General features: G+C 52.6%; 2 protein-coding genes and 1 non-coding gene across 5 annotated transcripts; 2 read left to right on the top strand and 1 right to left on the bottom strand.

The window, feature by feature from the left end:
* The first annotated feature begins 45 nt into the window (after positions 1-45).
* On the top strand, positions 46-7,493 carry Rfxank (regulatory factor X associated ankyrin containing protein). 2 transcript variants are annotated; one of them, XM_021638058.2, is made up of 9 exons: positions 46-184; positions 1,456-1,650; positions 4,753-4,833; positions 5,311-5,376; positions 5,545-5,645; positions 5,774-5,899; positions 6,293-6,359; positions 6,600-6,680; positions 7,294-7,493. In XM_021638058.2, exons 2-9 carry the CDS (start codon positions 1,464-1,466, stop codon positions 7,362-7,364), a joined length of 780 nt encoding a protein of 259 aa, XP_021493733.1. In that variant the 5' UTR covers positions 46-184; positions 1,456-1,463; the 3' UTR covers positions 7,365-7,493. The 2 variants fall into 2 exon arrangements, with proteins under 2 accessions (XP_021493733.1, XP_021493732.1); XM_021638057.2 differs by lacking the exon at positions 46-184 and adding an exon at positions 377-675.
* Positions 6,996-9,710, bottom strand: Nr2c2ap (nuclear receptor 2C2 associated protein). 2 transcript variants are annotated; one of them, XM_060381916.1, is made up of 5 exons: positions 8,891-9,710; positions 8,544-8,634; positions 8,278-8,337; positions 8,094-8,161; positions 6,996-7,665 (listed from the first exon to the last, which is right to left on the bottom strand). In XM_060381916.1, the coding sequence occupies exons 1-5, from the start codon at positions 8,926-8,928 to the stop codon at positions 7,548-7,550; spliced, it is 375 nt and encodes a 124-aa protein (XP_060237899.1). In that variant the 5' UTR covers positions 8,929-9,710; the 3' UTR covers positions 6,996-7,547. The 2 variants fall into 2 exon arrangements, with proteins under 2 accessions (XP_060237899.1, XP_021493734.1); XM_021638059.2 differs by having other exon boundaries at positions 6,996-7,667; positions 8,232-8,337; positions 8,891-9,684.
* A 5,703-nt stretch (positions 9,711-15,413) lies between these two features.
* On the top strand, positions 15,414-15,541 carry LOC132653866 (small nucleolar RNA SNORA17). The gene has a single exon (XR_009591702.1). It is a non-coding gene; the product is annotated as a small nucleolar RNA SNORA17 (small nucleolar RNA).
* The last annotated feature ends 2,900 nt before the right edge of the window (positions 15,542-18,441 follow it).

Raw genomic sequence — 18,441 nt, 5'->3', positions numbered from 1 at the left:
CTCCTCTTACGCCCGCTTCTATCCGGACATGGGATGGAGAGGAAAGAGGCAATCCAGGCGTGCGTGTGGAGGACAGTTTCCTGACGGTCCAGGACACCTAGTCAAGTACTCCTTGCTACACATGCTGACAGTCCTCGGGAACCAGGGCAGAGACATTGTTTAAACAGAGGTGCCTTTAAATTCGGTAAGGCCCGCCCACGTCTCCGCCCCCGTCCGTAGACTGCTCCGCCCTCCATCCTAAGTAGATCCGATTGGGGAAGACGGTGGTAGGGGGTGCGCGGGTTAGGGGAGCACATGCGCACTGAGATCCTCAGCGGGTCTAAGGCTCCTTTCGCCTGGTCTAGAGATGGCATGCGCATGCGCTGCTCTATTTATTGGCCTCAGCGGAAGCCATGCCCCCGCCTCTGGTCTTAAAAGGCTAGATGCTGCTTCGATTTTTTTGGCACTTTGGCAAGGATGCGCAGGCGCAGTGGAGGAGTTCGCCAGTCGGACTAGCCGTCGCGTATTATTAAGTTGCTGCACTGTGTCCCAGCAGAGGAAGCTGGAGTGCTGAGCGTCGGTCACCAACCTGCTCCTCACTAGATCCGCTGGACCAGAAAAGTTTGTGAATAGAGCTTTCCGAGTTTTGGGAAAGCCAGGCTGGGAGTGCAGGGGGACAGAGGAGGCTGGAGGGAGGTGAGTGGACCTCCGAGTCTCATCTTTTGTTGAGTCCTAAGTCATTCGGGGGCACCCTGACCTAAATAACGGCAGAGGAGCCGTGAGAAGTTCAGTGTTAGTATCTGTGCTCTCTGAGGCCTCACACCTTCACCTTATTAAGGAGGAAGAGGCTCAACTTACTCACAGACCAGGTTTTCACAGCTTGTCGATGGAACCCAGACCGCTGTCCGAACCTCGATTTTGTTGCCTGGTACAAGTACCTTGGATTCTGGTGTTAATTTTTTAGCAATGTTAATTATGTAAAGCCCCAGTTTTCCCACCCTAATTTGCAAGGCTGAGGAGTATGCAGCCATGCCGTGTGTGTGTGTGTGTGTGTGTGTGTGTGTGCGTGCGTGTGTGCGCCCGACGCGCGCGTGCTAGATATAGGGTCTTTCTAACATAGCTTTGGCTGTCCTGGAATTCATTCACTATGTATAGTAGCCTGGCCTTGAACTCAAAGGGCTCTGCCTGCCTCTGCCTCCCAGATGTTGAGACTAAAGGTGTGCGCCACCATGCTCGACCTAACCAAGCCCCAGCACCTGGTAAGATCTCATTTATTAATTTACTTTGGGAGATGGAACTGCTGTGGAGTTGGTGTAGAGGTCAGAGGACAACTTATTAGCGTCGGTTCTTTCCCTCCACCATGTGCTTTCCTGGAATCAAACTCGGTCATCTGGCCTGGTGACAAGTGCCTTTACCAACTGAGACATCTTGGGGGCCCAAGAGCTTTTGATAATTACTGTCATCTTTTCACTCCAGCTTCCTCCATGGAGCCCACTCAGCTTGCAGAGAACCTCATCCCAAACCAGCAGTCCCCTGCACCCGAACTTAAGGATCCTGAGGACCCCAGAGATGAATCCCCAGATAGCTCAGACACTGTCGTCCTCAGTCTGTTCCCCTGCACCCCAGAGGCTGTGAATCCTGAGGCAGATGCCAGTGCGTCCTCACTGCAGGGTGAGAACCACTCTGGGCTTTGGTGAGGGAGCCTGGCAAGTTCCTATCAACCCTCTGTCCTTACGGCTCTTCCCCCTCCACCCTCCTAGGTTTTTATTGTAGTGTGTGTGTGTATGTGTGTCAGGGTGATATATGTGCATGTTCCTGAGGGAGTGTGTTCACACTGGTACATGCACATTTGTGTGTATATGCATGGAGACCAGACATCGACACACACACACACACACACACACACACACAAACATATATATATAAAGTTTTGCCAGTCCTTGTTCTCAGGAGACAGAGGCAGGTAAATCTCTGGGATTTTAAGGCTACCTTGCTTTATATAGGGAGTTCCAGGACAGCCAAGGCCACATAGAGAAACCATCTTCAAAAAGGGTGGTGGTGGGTAGAGAGATAGCGGAGTTGTTTAGAGCACTTATTCTTTCAGAGGACATGGGTTCAATTCCAAGCACCTAGAATTGCTTATAACCATCCTAACTGCAGTTTCAATCCAAATCCCCCAAAAATCCAATGACTTTCTCTGGCATCTGAGGACACCACACACACACAGAGTACATACATATATGTAAGCAAAACATACACATGAAATAAACTAAATGGGACAGGAATGGAGAAATGGCTCAGAGGTTAAGAGGACTGGCTCCTCTTCCAAAGGTCCTGAGTTCAATTCCCAGCAACCAAATGGTGGCTCACTGCCATCTATAGTGAGATCTGGTGCCCTCTTCTTGCCTGCAGGCACAAATGCAGACAGAACACTAGAACACTGTATATATAATAAGTTTTTTAAAAAAGGAAAGAAACTAAATAAATCTGAACAAAAAAGTTTTGAAAGATTTTAATTGTTTTGAGTATTTTGCTGCATGCATGTGTTCTGTTGCATGCAGTGCCTGAGGGAGCCAGAGGAGGGCATCTGAATCCCTTGAAATAGGATGCTGCAGCTCGGACCTGGGCTCTCAACCTCTGAGAACTAGCTTGGCAACCTTTAGATTACATCTCTCTATCAATCTATCTGTCTGTCTGTCTATCTATCTAATGTGTGTATGAACATACCATGCCACAGGTGCAGAGGACAGAAGACAATTCCAAGTATCAATTCCCTCTTTCCACCTCGTGGGTCCTAGGGAGGACTGGGGGCCCAGTCTTTGCTTCCACCTATGTTCAAGGCAGGGTCTTTGAACCTGAAGCCGAAGCTGATTCAGCTAGACGTGTTAGCTCTAAGGCTCTGCCTGTCTTTTTCCCTCCAGTGCTGGGGTTACACAGGTAAGCAGCCAGGGTCCATGCCTTTAATTCTAGCACCATGGAGACAGAGCAGGCAGATCTTTGTGAGTTCGAGAACAATCTAATTTACATAGTGAGTTCTAGGCCAGCCAGGATATGTTTGTGTGTGTGTGTATGTGTGTGTGTGTGTATATATAAAATGTGTATACACATATAAACATTTATTGTGTGTATGTGTACATGTTTGTATATGTGTACATATATATTGGCATGTCTGTATTCATATTTTTTTTTCTTTTGATACAAGGTGTCTGTATTTTGAGTCTTGACTGTTCTGTAGACCAGACCGATCTGCCTCTGTCTCCCGAACGCTGGGATTAAAAGAGGGCCTGGCCATTTTGTATATTACTTTACTGTGGCAAAATATCTACGTTTACTATTTGAACATGACTGAGTGCAATTTAGTGAATTTTGGCACACTCGGCAGCTTGTGCCAACATCACTTCTGTGTAGTTTGAGAAGACAGCCATCACTGCAGGAGAAAACTTCCAGTCCCCAGGGTGCACTGTCCAGTCTTCCTAGTACCCTCTACTGGCTTCTTTCTCTTTCTGTCTGTGGCAGGGTCTCACTGTGTACCCCAGCTGGCCTTAAATTTGTGATTTCCCTCCTGCTTCTATTTCCCCAGGACTGGGGTGATTGGTTGTGTCCCTAAAGCCTGTTTGCTCTATGGCCTTTTTACTTCTCGTTTTTATTTACTTATTATTATTTTTTTTTAATCAGGTTTTTTCTGTGTAGCTGTGGTGCTCCTGGAACTTGCTCTGTAGACCAGGCTGGTCTCGAACTCAGAGATCTGCCTGCCTCCACCTCCTGAGCGCTGGGATTAAAGGTGTGCATAACACCGCCTGGTCTCATCCTTATTTACAGTCTTAAAACATTTACCCGCATGGGTGTGTGCCTGCATGCTTGTCTCTTCAGCACTTACGCGCCCAGTCCCCACAAGGCCCAAAAGTGGCCATCGGACCCCCTGGAACCGGAATTGATTTATGTTGTAAGACAACGTGGGTGTGGTGAGCCAAGCCCAGGTTCTCTGGAGGAACAGCTAGTATTCGCAGCCCCCAGCCACGTCCGCAGCTTAGTGAAGTGTAGTGCAGGTGTCCGCAGAGGCCAGAGGCATCGGGTGTGCTGGGTGAGGTTACAGGCAGCTGTGAGCCACCTAACACGGGTGCTGGGACCCAGAGCCAGGTCCTTTGGAAGAGCAGCGAGCACTCCTAACCAATGAAGGACCTCCAGCCTGCTGTTTCCTTTGTTTTGTTTTGTGCTGGAGTTCAGCCCATGTGTTAAGCCAGTGCTGCTTCACTGCACTGTGATAGGCCTAGGCCTCCACCTCCTCCTGCTGCTGCTTTGCCAGAGTTCTGTTCCGCAGTCGCAACTGGCCTGGACATCACTGTGTAGCCAGACTTGTGATCTGTTGGTCCAAGCCTCCTGAGTGGGTGGGAACATGACCTGGGCCACCAGGCCTGCTCTTTTCACCCTTTGTTTAAAAGTATCATTTTATAAGCTGGGTGGTGGTGCCTCACACCTTTAATCCCAGCACTTGGGAGGCAGAGGCAGGCAGATCTCTGAGTTTGAGACCAGCCTGGTCAACAAAGCAGGTCCAGGACAGCCTAGGCTCTACAGAGAAACCTGTCTCAAGCCCCTCCCCCAAACATCAAAAAAACAAAATACATTTCTTTATTTACTGCTGTTAATGTCTGTGTGTGAATGTGGGTGCGCACGTGGAGATTAGAGGGTGGGCTCCTAAGCCCAGAGCCTACAGTATCTGTCCAGACACCCTGGGGACACGGACACCAGAGTGACAGGCCCTTCCTCTCCCTGCAGGAAGCTTCTTGAAGCACTCCACGACCCTCACAAACCGGCAGCGTGGGAATGAGGTCTCAGCTCTGCCAGCCACCCTGGACTGTGAGTGGAACTCAAGTGGGTTTGGGCTAAACGATTCCCAATGAGGCTGGCCTGGCACTCCATGGCCCTGCACTTGGGAGGTGGGAGCAGGGAGGTCAGAAGTTCAAAATCATCCCTAACTATTTACTGAGTTGGAGGCCAACCTAGATAAAGGGAGGGAGGAAGGAAGGAAAGAAAGAAAGAAAAGACCACTAGGGATTAAGGAATGTAACTCAGTTGGTAGAGTGCTCACCCAGCATTCAGATATCTTGAGTCTCAGGCTCCTCATAAATAGTAGCATGTACTTGTCATCCCAGCACTCAGGAGGATCAGCAGTTCCAGGTCAGCCTTGGCTATGTGTAGCAAGCATGTAGCAAATTGTAGCAACATGAGATCTCAAAACAAAAAGCCCGAAAGAGGATCGATTTTGAACAGGGTAAACTGAGCCCGGAAGAGGAGGTGGAGTGGTGAACACTGTGCTTGTCTCTGTTCCCCCAGCCCTGTCTATCCACCAGCTTGCAGCCCAAGGGGAGCTGAGCCAACTGAAGGACCATCTGCGGAAGGGTGCGTGTCCCGCGTTGCCGGCATGCACATGCCTGACTGGGAGAGGAACTTGGGAGGGTGGCTTGTGTGCGCATGTGTGTTTATGTAACGGTCCCCTTCATGGGACCCCTGACCCTGCCCACCCACTCATGAGTGCTGGCACTCTTGCTCTATCCTCCCACTTGTCAGGCGACAACCTGATCAACAAACCAGATGAGCGCGGCTTCACCCCCCTCATCTGGGCCTCAGCCTTTGGAGAAATTGAGACAGTTCGCTTCCTGCTAGACTGGGTACGTCCGAGGGGTGCAGGGGCAGGCGGGGGTCTCGGCTTCTGAGGCTGCTGCCTTGAAGACGGGCTGCCCTACTTAGGGACTCTGGGATCTCGGGGGTCTCATCGCTACCCTCTCTGCTCTCCCAGGGTGCTAACCCCCACATCCTGGCCAAGGAGCGGGAGAGCGCCCTGTCCCTGGCCAGCATGGGCGGTTACACGGACATCGTGAGGCTGCTGCTTGAGCGTGACGTGGATATCAACACCTACGACTGGGTGAGGCACTGCCACCCCAGACCCGTCACAGCCTCCTGCCTTCCACTCCTGCTCCCCAACACGGGTGCAGTTCCTGCCAGGTGCCAGGCCTGCCCTGGGCTCTAGGAACATGAGCCAACTGTCCTCACACCTGATCCGTGTTCCCAGTGCCTAGGAGACAGACACAGAAAGAATGAGTACAGCTGTAACGGCAGGCTCACAGGCAGCTGCAAGAGCTCTGAGGCAGCTGAGAAGTCAGGGGGGGCTTCCTGGAAGAATGGGCATCTAAAGAGACTCAGAACAGAAAGAGAGCCCAGGTGGAAGGCAGGAAGTAGGCTGACTTGGCAGCTGGAAGGCAGGGACAGAGCACTGAGACTCTGCATTCATTGGTTTTCACATGATCTTATCCCATAGAACGGGGGGACTCCACTGCTCTATGCTGTGCGTGGAAACCACGTGAAGTGTGTGGAGGCCTTACTGGGTGAGTCAGTGCCCACGGGCCCCTGTGGGACTACGAGGAGGTAGAGGAGTATGAGGGTTTTTGTGTTGGATCCTGTCAATCATGTTGAGCCCGACCCTCCATGTCTGAGACTGTAAACCCTGTTCTTCCGGTGGGGGTTGCTGAGGTTGGGCCCCTGCCCAGGGCTGCATGGACAAAGGGCAGACCTTTAGCTCTCATGGGGGAGGGTCACTCCAGCCCCAAGCCTGTTCCTCTTCACAGCCCGAGGAGCTGACCTCACCACAGAGGCCGACTCTGGCTACACCCCAATGGACCTCGCGGTGGCCCTGGGATACCGCAAAGGTGGGCTCAGGGGCCATGGATGGGGTGGCCTCAGGGAGGCACAAAGGATGGTCCCCAGGGGTGCCCAGGCCCTTAGCACCAGGTAGACCTCCTCATCCTGGCTCTTGGGCTGCGGTAGGACACCAGACCATGTCAAGGACAGAAGCCACTCTGGGGAACACAGACACAGAGATACAAATAACCCCAGCCCAGGGTAGGTGTGGATCTTAGTCATCCTGTCCACCTGCCTCACAGTGCTGGGGGTGGAGCACTTCACTGAGGCTGCCCCAGCCTTCTGTTTCTGTTGTTATAACAGAATACCAGAGGTAGAGTGACTTATTTACCAAAATATATATATACATGTATATATATATATATATTTTTTTTATTTGGACTCATGGTTCTGGAGGCTGGGAGAGCTACAGTTCAGAGGGTGGAGGGAGACAGGGGCCTTGCCTTGAAGCAACCGATCTCAGCATAGCGAGCCCAGCCAGCAGGAACAAAGCACCACCAGCCATTGTGAGCGGCCTCCTGCATCTGTCTCCCTTCCCTCCTGCTCGCTGCCTCCATTTACATGTGCGACTGAACAGCCTCTCCAGTCCCCTCTCCCAGCTCATGCCACCTCCTCCCACAGTGCAACAGGTGATGGAGAGCCACATCCTCAAACTGTTCCAGAGCAGCCTGGGGCCTGCTGACCCCGAGTGAAGACAGCCTGTTGGGAACCCAGGCACTCAGGGATGAACCAGTCAGCCCACACTGTGTTGAAAGGCAGCTCCTGGACAGTGGCGGGAAGGCCTCCCCAACAGGAACCAATAAAGCTGTGCAGAACTTGAAGGACTTCTGGGTGCCTCCCAGGGGCTTCCTGGAGGAAGTGGCCGGCGAGACCTCTCACACTGCCTTCTCACCAAGCACCCGTAAGTGGTAGATGACCACTCGGCCAAAAAAGTCAGTGGTGTCTTCAAAAGTCAACTTCAGCCGGTCCACCTCCACAGTGGGGGTACAGAAGGTGTGACCTCGTGCAGTCAAGGAAATGGTTTGTTTCTGACCCGTCCATCCTCACTTTCCCAGTTCAGACCACCCAACGGGCCAGGTGACTGCAGACCCTTGGTGCCACTCATACCCAGCAAGAAATCAACAGCACCTTATTTATTGATTGAGAGGGGTCTCAGGTAGCCCCAGCTGGCCTCAAACTCACTGTGTAACAGAGGATGACCTTGAACCCCTGACCCTCCTGCTTTCACCTCCAGAGCACTGAAGCCCCTTGCAATCTCTCCTGCTCAGGTGTAGGAGGCCAACGCTTTTACCCTCTTAGTCTTGTCATGTCAGGCTGGCCTGGCTGACCAGACCCTTTCGCCTTAGCCAACCAGTGCACGTCCCACCACACCCAAAGGCCCAAAGCTCCAGGACCCTCCCACTGCAGTCCACGCAGGATATCTGAAGGGCATTGGTGTCCTCAGGGTAGAAATCTGCAATCTTGCAGAGGGCCTCCCCACCCCGCGACCCTGCAGAGGAGAAAGCGGGGTTGAGAACTCGGGGACCCTCTAACGCCCACCTCTCACGGCTTCCCAGTACCTTCCAGGCGGCTGTGGCGACTGGAGAAGCCACCCTGGAACTGCACCTGCAGCTGTGCGACGTGAACGCGCTGGGGAAACTCGAGTGTCACCCACTGGGAGGGGCCCTGAAAGCAGATGGGTAAACTGAGGCACTTGGTAACTACAAGGTCAGGGCCCCATTACGTCCTGTTCATCTTTCAAGTCTCAGTGCCGCGGCCAGAGCCCGGAATGTGTGAGCACCCCTGCTTTTTAGGTCTCCCCAAAGTGCAAGGAACCCTGCACCCCTGAATCTAATTCGAAGTTGGGACGGAGGAGCATGGAAGCAGCTCACCTGGTCAGAATTCCAGCACGTCTCTTCATTCTGGTCGAAAAGGTGTTTCTTCCCAAATTGCCGGCTGTTGCGATTAAGCACAGAACTGACCCTGCAGGACAGGAAGCCGGGCTAGATAGAGGCTTTCCGGACGGCCCTCCTGAGCGTCTACCCGCTAGTCCTCCGGGCCGGCCGGCCCCGCCCCCTGCAGCCAGGAACACCGCAGGCGGGGACACCAGCACGCGGCCCCGCCCCTAGCCTGCTCCAGGCTGCTGGTCCTGACCCCAGCTCTCTCCACCTGGCCTCGACCCCACCGCTCAGCTCCCGCTTCATCCGCCCCCGCCAGGCCCACACTTCCCGAGTCTCACCTGCTCACGGTCCCGGGGCAAACCAAAGACTGCGTCATCTCCGCTCTACGTCGCCCCGCTCAGCACGGACGGCGAATTCGACGCCCGGCGCCGCTACAAACCACTTGATCTAGCCCCTCGGTCAGCTCTATCCGGCCAGGCGGGCGATCGGAGACCCGAGGGAGACCGAAAGCCAGCCTAGCCCCAGCCCCACTGCGCGTCCGCGAACCCGGAACCGCGTGCGGGCAGCGCACGCGCAGTGCAGCACAGACCCTGCCCATTCGCGGTGCCGGGGCGGGGTTATGTGCCTCCGCTTCGCCCCTTAAAGGGCCCGCACCCTACGGTTTCTGGTGGACCTTGAGGCCACAAAATGTTCTCACCGCCTTCCTGTGTTGTCTGCCTCCCGGGCCTCGCTCTCCCTGGACGCAGCCTGGGAGCCCAGCATCCCACTGCCCTTCTAAGAGGCCAGAAGCGCCAACACGCACAATTTAGCAATATCTGTCCCAAAAAAATTTTAATATATTTTTTGAGACAGGGTCTCGTTGTGTTGACTTGGCTGCCCCGAACTCACTGCGCAGATAATGGTCGCCTGGAATTCCCAGAGTTCCTCCTGCCTTTGTCGCCTGGTTCCGAGATTAAAGGCATGCACCTCCACACTCCGTGCTGGGATTAATTTTTTTTATTAAAAACACTATTTAATGTATAATGAGTCTTTTGCTTAAATGTTTGTATACCATGCGTGCCTGGTGCCTGTCCATCCCTCTCCTGTTCTTGCTTCCAGTGTGGCTGTGGGAACTGAATGTTGGCCCTCTGCAAGAGCGGGAAATGCTCTCAACCATTCTCCATACCCAAAAAATAAATACATTTTTTAAATTGCATTTATTTGTATGTGGAAGTCAGAGCACAACGTGTAGGAACGTCTTTTCTCCTACCTTGTGGGCCCTGGGGACTGCACAGTCAGGCTGCTTTACCCCCTGAGCCGTGTCCTCCGCTAAGGATGTCAGTGCCAGCGGGCTGCCCGGAATGGAACTCGGTGCTGTTCCATCACCAGCACTCAGTGAAGGAATGATCAGTTAATGGAAGGCTTCTTCAAACAGTCGGCGTGAGGTGGGTTTGTGGGATGAAGAGGGTTTTGTTCCATTGGGAACCAAAGAAAACAAGACGCAGACACCCCAGACCTCATGGGTTCAGGGATGAACCACAAAGTCTACGTGCTGGAGGGCTGGGAAAGGTTCCCACTCAGGGACTAGGAAAGCAAGGGAACAGCCTCAGGAGACAGACTACAGATCTGAGTGAGACCTGCAGAGCCCCTGCTGCCGGTCTGGAGCAGCTTCGGGGAGACAGTGGAACCCCAGCCTCTCTGAATGAAGGCTCTTGAGATAGAACAGCCCCTGGGGTTAAGTAGTCTCTGATTTTTCCTCTCTCTGTGAAGGCCAGAAGGGTTCTCTGGCGTCTCCCAAATCCATCCCGGAAGCAAGGCTGGCAGAGTAAGTGGGTCACCGTCAGGAGGGCTGCCCTGCTAGCCTGCAAATGCCAGGACTTCCTGCCAGGGTCCAGACCCAGCTGGGCTGTTCTCTGAGCCCTATGGAGGAAGCATATGTAGTCAAAAGCTTGGCTGTGTGATCTCAGGCGAACCTTTGACCTCTGAGCTCAGCTTCCTGTCTGTGAAAAGTAGGCTCTTTGAGTTAACCCCCAGTAACAATGACATTTGAGACATTGGGGCCCGCAGAAACGTCTGTCTCCAGGCACAGGCTCATCAATACCCTGTCCATGGCTGTCGGTGTCACCTCTATGGCACTGAACACAAAAAATGTGGCAGTGGTGCCTGGAGAGGCTGCCCCCAATCCCAGCTGCCGTCCTTCCTGCTCCTGGCCCAGGCATGAGGCTGCCAGGCTCCTGGGACACCGCCAGTCCTACTCTCTTCCCGCCGCCTCCTCACCCCACTGGCGCCTGGGCATGAAAGAGCCTGCTGTTTCCCCAGGGAATTAGTAGCTCTGGGTTCCCAGCGAGGCAACCAATGAGGTCCATTCATCCCCCTGAGTCAGGGAGCCTGAGAGCCGCCTCCTTCCCACCACTTTCCAGCGCTGAGGCAGGGAGGGTGCCAGAGGGACAGGGTCCACCTACAACCCATCTCCCGGCTGGCTGTCTCCGGTTTTTTGTTGTTGTTGTTGTTTTGTTTTTGTTTTTTTTTTTTTTTCTGAGACCAGGCTGGCTTCAGACTCAGAGATTCACCTGCCTCTGCCTCCTCAATGTTGGGAATAAAGGTGTGTGCTGCTGTGCCTGGCTTTCCTTTTTATTGATGTGCTTATTTTATGAGATGGGTTTGTTTTTTTGTTTTTTTGTTTTTTTTTTTGTAGCCCAGCCTGGCCTCCAATTCACTATGCAGCCAAGAATCCTCCTCAGGTGGTTGGCCGCTTTGTGTATGAGGTCCACGTGTGACCTTGGCTCCATTCCCAGACGATTAGAGGAACACCGCTTCTGAGACCTGTCTGCTCAGGATGTGTGGCCACTAGGCCATTCATCCCTCCCTCACCTCATCTCCTGATGGCAACCTCAGGGTGCTGGCGACAAAGAGGGCCTTCCAGGCTGGAGGTGGGGACTTTTTAGATCCCTGAGTGGGACTATAAATAGTTCTTTGAGCCTTGCAGATTCCCAGGCAAGCTTCCCTCACTCCAGGCCCCAGCAACAGCAGGTCTGGGCCCCGGGCCAGGCCCTCTCTTTTTAGCCCTGGCACCAGCCCAGGAATGGGGTTGGTGGGGAGCCAGAGGGTCAGCTTGGCTCTGGGGCCTCAGCCCAGGTCTGTATAACTTCAGGCAGGCCACCCCATGTCCCCAAACCTCAGTTTCCCCAGTAAACTTCAAAACGAGCAACAGGATGGGTAGCCCTGCTTGGTGTGGTGGTTTGCCTCATCCTAGCACCCAGGAGGTGGAGGCAGGAGGATCGAGGAGTCAAGCTCCTCCTCAACTGCCGAATGAGCAGCATTGCCTGGAACTTGCTCTTAAAAAGTACAAATCAGCAAACACACACACACACACACACACACACACTTCCTGTTTCATTCTCCCAGCAATCTATGGAGGCTACTTGTATTCTTAGTTAAGATGGGTAAACTGAGGTACAAAAGAATGAGATGGCTGGTCCAGAGTTGCATCATTATGAGTGGTAAAGACAGCAGTTCGCCCCCTCCAATTATTAATTCAGTATATTTCTTGTGTTTGTTTGTTTGTTGAGACAGGGTTTCTCTGTGTAGGCCTGGCTGGCCTGGCTGGCCTGGAACTCAGAGCTCCGCCTGCCCCTGCCTCCTGAGTGGTAGGATTAAAGGTGTGTGTCACCACTGTCTGGCCAAGACATCTTTTTTTTCATTATTTGTTCTCAAAAATATATGTATTATATTTCATGTGTGTGACTGTTTTGCCTGTATGTATATGCACCATGTGTGGGCCTGGTGCCCTTGGAGCCAGAAGAAGACATTGGATGCTATGGAACTGGAGTTACAGATGGTTGTGGGTGCTGGGAAACAAGCTGGGGTCCTCTGCAAGGACAGCCGGTGCTCTTAACCACTGGGACACCTCCCCAGCCCAGCAAGGCAGGTCCTATACTTTATCCTGTGCTGAGGATGGAACCCGGCCTTTCCCAGCCAAGCAGGCACTCTGCCCCTCACTGGGGGATTCTAGGCAGTTCTAGTACTGATCCAAGCTCTGAACATTTTATCTCTTTCTTAAGTTTTTGTTTTCAAGTCAGGGTTTCTCTGGGCAGCCTTGACTGTCCTGGAACTCACTTTGCAGGCCAGGCTGGCCTCACACTCAGAGATCCATGTGCCTCTGCCTCCCAAGCACTAGGATTAAAGCTGTGCACCACCACCTATTTTTTTTTCTTCTTGCTGTTGTTTGTTTGCTTGCTTGCTTGTTTGGATTGAATCTTACTTTAGCTGAGTTGAGCCTGGAAAGAGCTGTGTAACCCATGCTGTCCTAAAATTGTGACTCTCTCAGCATTTCAAATACAGAGTTGGGGATTTAGCCCAGAAGGCCCTGGGTTTGGTCCTCAGCTCTGGAAAAAAAAAAAAAGGACAAAATAACATCTCAAACACTAGGGTGATAGTGTTGTGAGCTGTCACACCCAGGACTTTATGGTGATAAATTTTGGAGGATTTGTAATTTGCTCTGATGGAGGTGAGTTCACTGAGGGGGAGTGAGGAGCAGAGAGGGATGGTTCACCTTGATTTGATTGTCAACTTGACAGGCTCCAGACCCAGGAAGAAAATGTTTCCCTACGGGAACAAACCTTTGGCCATGTGGGAACATCTAGATTAGTGGATTGGGTGCTAAGATCCGCCCTGAATGGAGGCTGTACCTTCCATGGGCTCAGAACCTGCACAGAGAAAGACTGCCAAGGAGGAGGAGGAGGAGGAGCAGGAGGAGGAAGAGCAGCAGCAGCAGCCGCACACCCTGCCTTTGCAGCTGCCCCATGTGCCTGCACGTGCTTCCTTGCCATGATGGCCTGCACCATGCACTGTGAGCCACAGCAACCCCTTCTTTTCTCATGTAGGATTGTCAGATATTTTGTCCCAGCTACCAGACGAGCACAACTCTGGAGTGCGCGGTGAGGACTGAGCGCATCACAGTGCATGCAAAGCGTGTGCTGCGCCGCAGGGTCATGTTCACTGATAGGCAAGATTGTTAGTCATTGGAGGAGGTGCACACATGCCAGTGTGAATGTGCAGGTCAGAGGTCAATGTGCAGGAGTCAGTTCTCTCCTTCCACCATGGGGCACCAACTCAACTCAAGCTTGCTGCCTTTACTTTAGAGCACCCTCTGCAAACTCTGCCTCTGTGTTTTATTTCATTTCATTATTTTAAAAGAACTTTTCCTCAGGGAGGCAGAGGCAGGCAGATCACCGAGAGTTTGTGTCCAGCCTGGTCTATGAAGTGAGTCCAGGACAACTAGGGCTACACAGAGAAATCCTATCTCAAAAAACCAAACCAAGCCAAACCAAACCAAACCAAAACAAAACAAAAAACTTTGTGTGTGTGTGTGTGTGTGTGTAAATATGTGTGAGTGTGTATGTTTGAGTGTGATTTCCATGCTCAACCAGTCTCAAGAACAAACTAAACCAAGGCCGGAGGGCTAGGACTAGGGCTCTATGGGTAGCCTGCTTGCCCAGCGTACTCAAAGCCCCGTAGTTCCAGCCCAGCACCACCACGCCACAGCAAGTTCTAGGCCAGGCCGAGAGATGTGGGACCTGGCTTTGTTTCTTAAAGCAGGTGGCAGGTGCTGAGAAGCAGCCAGGCAGCTAAGTGCACTTGCTGATCTTGTGGAAGACTCAAGCCGGGATGTACCCCAGGGGGCCTGGCTCATTCTGACTTCGTGGGTATTCACACACAGACACACACACACACTCCTACACCTAAATATAGAAAATCTTATGAACAATCACAAAACCAGCAAAACAATGACAAGGATGGGTATGGTGGTATACACCGGAATCCTGTTGCTCTGGAGCAGAGACAGGAGGCTCATTTGAAGTTCAAGTCTAGCCTAGGCTACATCATAGCCAGTCCATAGCAGTCAGGGTAATATGTTGAGCTCTTGTCTCAAAGCATAAATAACAAACAAACAAAACCCTGCAGCCAGTAGTGGTCCTGCGGTGAGGCCGGCTTGAGAACTTTTACAATAGTTTAAGATCACAACCTCTTCTACTTTTAAAATATTTTTAAATATTTTATTTATTTATTATTTGTGCAGTATTCTGCCTGCATGTGTGCCCGCAGGCTGTGCTTGCTGGGAGTTGAACTCAGGGCCTTTGGATGTACGGCCAATGCTCTTAACCTCTGAGCCATCTCTTCAGCCCCCTATTCCTCTAATGAAATTTCACACCTTGAGAGAAAGCCCACTTGCCCGCAGCAGTCACTCCCAGCCCCGTTCTATTTTCTGACTCTGTTGATTGGACCATTCTGGACATTTCCTGTCTTGGGGCCATTCAAGATGCAGTCTTCTGTGCCTGTCTGTCCCTGACGGCTCGGCATCACTGTTTCCAGGTTTATCCTTGCGGTGTTGTGTGTAGAACTTTTCACGGCTTAATAATATTCCATTCAGAATTCTAGATTTGTTCTGCTTCCTTTGGAGACACATTTTGTAGTCTAGGCTGAATGTGGACTCAGGATCCTGTGCCTTAGCCTGCTGAGTGCTGGTTCCACTGGTGTGTGCCGTGTTGTCTGGATAAAAGTACACGTGGTTGGGGATGAAGGTCAGATGTCCACATGGAGTTTCTCCCTCTATTTCTCTCCAACATACTTGTTTACCCATTAATTTGTGTTTGAGGCTTGCTCACCATTTTTGGCTAGACTAGCTGGCCCCAAGACACAGGGCTCTGGGGCTCTGGGCCAGGCAGTGGTGGCACATACCTTTAGTCCCAGCACTCAGGAAGCAGAGGCATACAGATCTCTGATTTTGAGGCCAGCCTGGTATACAGAGCAAGTTCCAGGATAGCCAGGGCTACACAGAGAGACCCTGTCTCAAAAACACAAAAAGCAAAAAACAACAAAAAGACTGTCCCTAGAGGCGTTGCAAGAGTGGCTGTTGTGTCACATGAGCATCACTAGGTGGCAGAGAGGAGAGAGGCCGTGTCTGAATTCAGCCTCTGACCTGTGAACCTGAAAAAAGCGAACCTGAGAAGATCACCAGACCAGCGCCCCACAGGCATGGGGGCGGGCAGGACATGCTTGAGCTGACCCCGGACACTCAGAAACACCAGGCGCCACTGAGATGAGCAAGTGAGTGATAAAGCAACGGAAGAGAAAGAGACACAGAAGGATGTGCGCACAATAAAGACGCAGAACTGGAGGGCAGCAAGGAACAGCCTGATGTGAGCAGCCAGGGATGCCGCCTGGAACCATGGGCAGATCCTGACCTGCTGCCACCAGGGGCCACACATCTGGGTCCAAGGCCCTGCTGCAGCAGGAGGTCCTGCTGCACACTAGAGGCCAGGCAGTTGCCCTGGTGTGGGCTGCCACCTGGGGACATGTTGATGTCTGAGGGCTGTGCAGAACTGGCCCCACCCTCACCTGGGCATCCTGGCATGGCAGGTGAGCTGGCCCTGAGGCTATGGGTGTGGAAGAGCTGGCTCTACCATTCATGAGGGCTATATTCCCTCCAGTCCTGCCTATCTCCTCACCACCTGTGACAGGCAGAAGACCTCGCCCTGAGGGCATGAGAGCAGGAGCGCCGGCCCTGCCTCTCATCAGCATCAACACTTGGGAGAACAGGCCCTGCCCCTCACCTGGTCAGCAACAGCAGAGCTGGCCCTGGTGGCAGGAGCACAGGCAAGCTGGCCCTGAGGCTATGAGCATGGAAGAGCTGTTCCACCACTTGCCTGCTGTGCAGTGACATGGGAGGGAGAGGTGCCCCCTCTTGCCCCTACTGTAGGCAGGAGAGCAGGCCCTGCCCCTCACCTACTGCAGCACTATGGAGATCCCGCCGTGGAAGTGGGGGCTGCAGGTGAGCTGGCCCCAGTGGTGTGAAAGAGACAGAGCTGGTGGGCTGCTCAGCTCAGAGACCCCTCAGGCCCAGATCCAGGACTCTGAGGAGGCCCACCCCAACATCTACCCCATCGATGAGGAGACCAGTCCTGCAGATCCAAAACTGCAGGGTCTCCACGACATGGGGCAGCAACAGAATATCTGAGAGGGGTCCCAGTGAGGTTCCAGTGTCCTTAGAGCAGTGAGGTTCCAGTGTCCATAGAGCAGCAGAAGCCAGAGGCCTCGTGCCAGACTAACGAGTCATTGTAATGAACATTTGCAAGCAAAGAAGTGTGGACAAAAGGGTATACTGTCAACACTCCAGCTTCCGCAGTGAGATTTTTTTCTCTGTTGGGGGAGATGGCAAGGGTGGAGGGTGAGTATGAGAGGAGGGGAAGATGAGTGGGATTGGAGTACATGATATGAAATTCACAAAGAACCAATAAAAAGTTAAAAAAAAAAAAGACACAGGGCAGGCTCCACCTGTCTCTGCCCCCACTGGGGTTATAGGAACGCCACCGAACCCAGCTTCTACATGGGTGCTGGGGCGAGGCAAGCACTTCACCCATGAGCCCCTTCCTGACACCCACCCTCACTGCTTTTGAGGCTGTGGTCTCATGTAGCCCAGGCTGGGCTCCGATTTGTGTGAAGCTGGAGAAGAACCTTGAACTCCTGATCCTCCTGCCTCCCCACCCCTGTGCTGGGATTACAGGCTTGCACTACTGTGCCTGGTTTATGGAGTGAGGGGACCAAACCCAAGGCTCCTGCACACTAAGCAAGCACCTAACCTACCCACTGAGCCACAGCCACAGCCCCTAAAATTTTGGCTTTTAAAGAACAAGAACCAAGACGTCCCACATTCTCCTGCCTAAAGTAGGAGTATCCTAAACACATGGCCCTGTGTGCACCATTAAATGATGATAGGACAAAGTGACTGAGTGAGTGAGTGAGTGAGTGACTGAGTGACTGAGTGAGTGACTGAGTGACTGAGTGACTGAGTGAGTGACTGAGTGAGTGAATGAGTGAGTGAGTGAATGAGTGAGTGAGTGAATGAGTGAGTGAGTGACTGAGTGAGTGAGTGAGTGAGTGAGTGACTGAGTGAGTGAGTGACTGAGTGAGTGACTGAGTGACTGAGTGAGTGAGTGACTGAGTGAGTGACTGAGTGACTGAGTGAGTGAGTGACTGAGTGAGTGAGTGAGTGAGTGAGTGACTGAGTGAGTGAGTGAGTGACTGAGTGAGTGAGTGAGTGAGTGACTGAGTGAGTGAATGAGTGAGTGAGTGACTGAGTGAGTGAGTGAGTGAGTGAGTGAGTGACTGAGTGAGTGAGTGACTGAGTGAGTGAGTGAGTGAGTGAGTGACTGAGTGAGTGAGTGAGTGAGTGAGTGACTGAGTGAGTGAGTGAGTGAATGAGTGAGTGAGTGACTGAGTGAGTGAGTGAGTGACTGAGTGAGTGAGTGACTGAGTGAGTGAGTGACTGAGTGACTGAGTGACTGAGTGAGGGAGTGAGTGAATGGAATGGACATGGCTGGCCGCTGGAGCAGTTCTGCGGTTAGCACAGCCAGGCTTGATGTGATGATTTAACATTTTCTATTTTGTTATGTGTTATTTTGTGTGAGGTTGTGGAGGTCAGAGGCCGAGTAGCAGGAGCCACTTCTCTTCTTCCACCTGTTGGCCCCGGGGGTTGGCAGCAAACCCTTTTTTATCTCACTGACTCTCTGGTGACTCTTGGCAGCTGTGTGACCCAGCGCCTCCTCCCATGCGCATTTCTGTTCTAGGAACGGTTGACTGTCCTTGGAGCCTTGGAGAGTCCATTACGAATCTCCACTCTGCCCTTTCCCTCTGAGTGACCTTGGCAAACACTCTTAACTCCCTGAGGCTCAGTTTTCCCACCTGTAAATTGGAGCCTGCGGCCTGGTGAGGCATGATGGGGCTATTTAATGACCTGCTAAATGGGCAAAGAGAATGGAGGCGGAGTCAGATATAGCCAGCCCTCGGGCCGGGTCCGGACAGACGTGAAAGGAATCTCAGGCAGGCAGCCGCTCTCCCAAACGCTGCTGGA

The sequence above is a fragment of the Meriones unguiculatus genome, chromosome 4 (assembly GCF_030254825.1).
Source record: "Meriones unguiculatus strain TT.TT164.6M chromosome 4, Bangor_MerUng_6.1, whole genome shotgun sequence".
Taxonomy (NCBI): domain Eukaryota; kingdom Metazoa; phylum Chordata; class Mammalia; order Rodentia; family Muridae; genus Meriones; species Meriones unguiculatus.
Note: the sequence above shows the minus strand (reverse complement) of the source record. Positions and strands in the feature narration are given on the sequence as shown.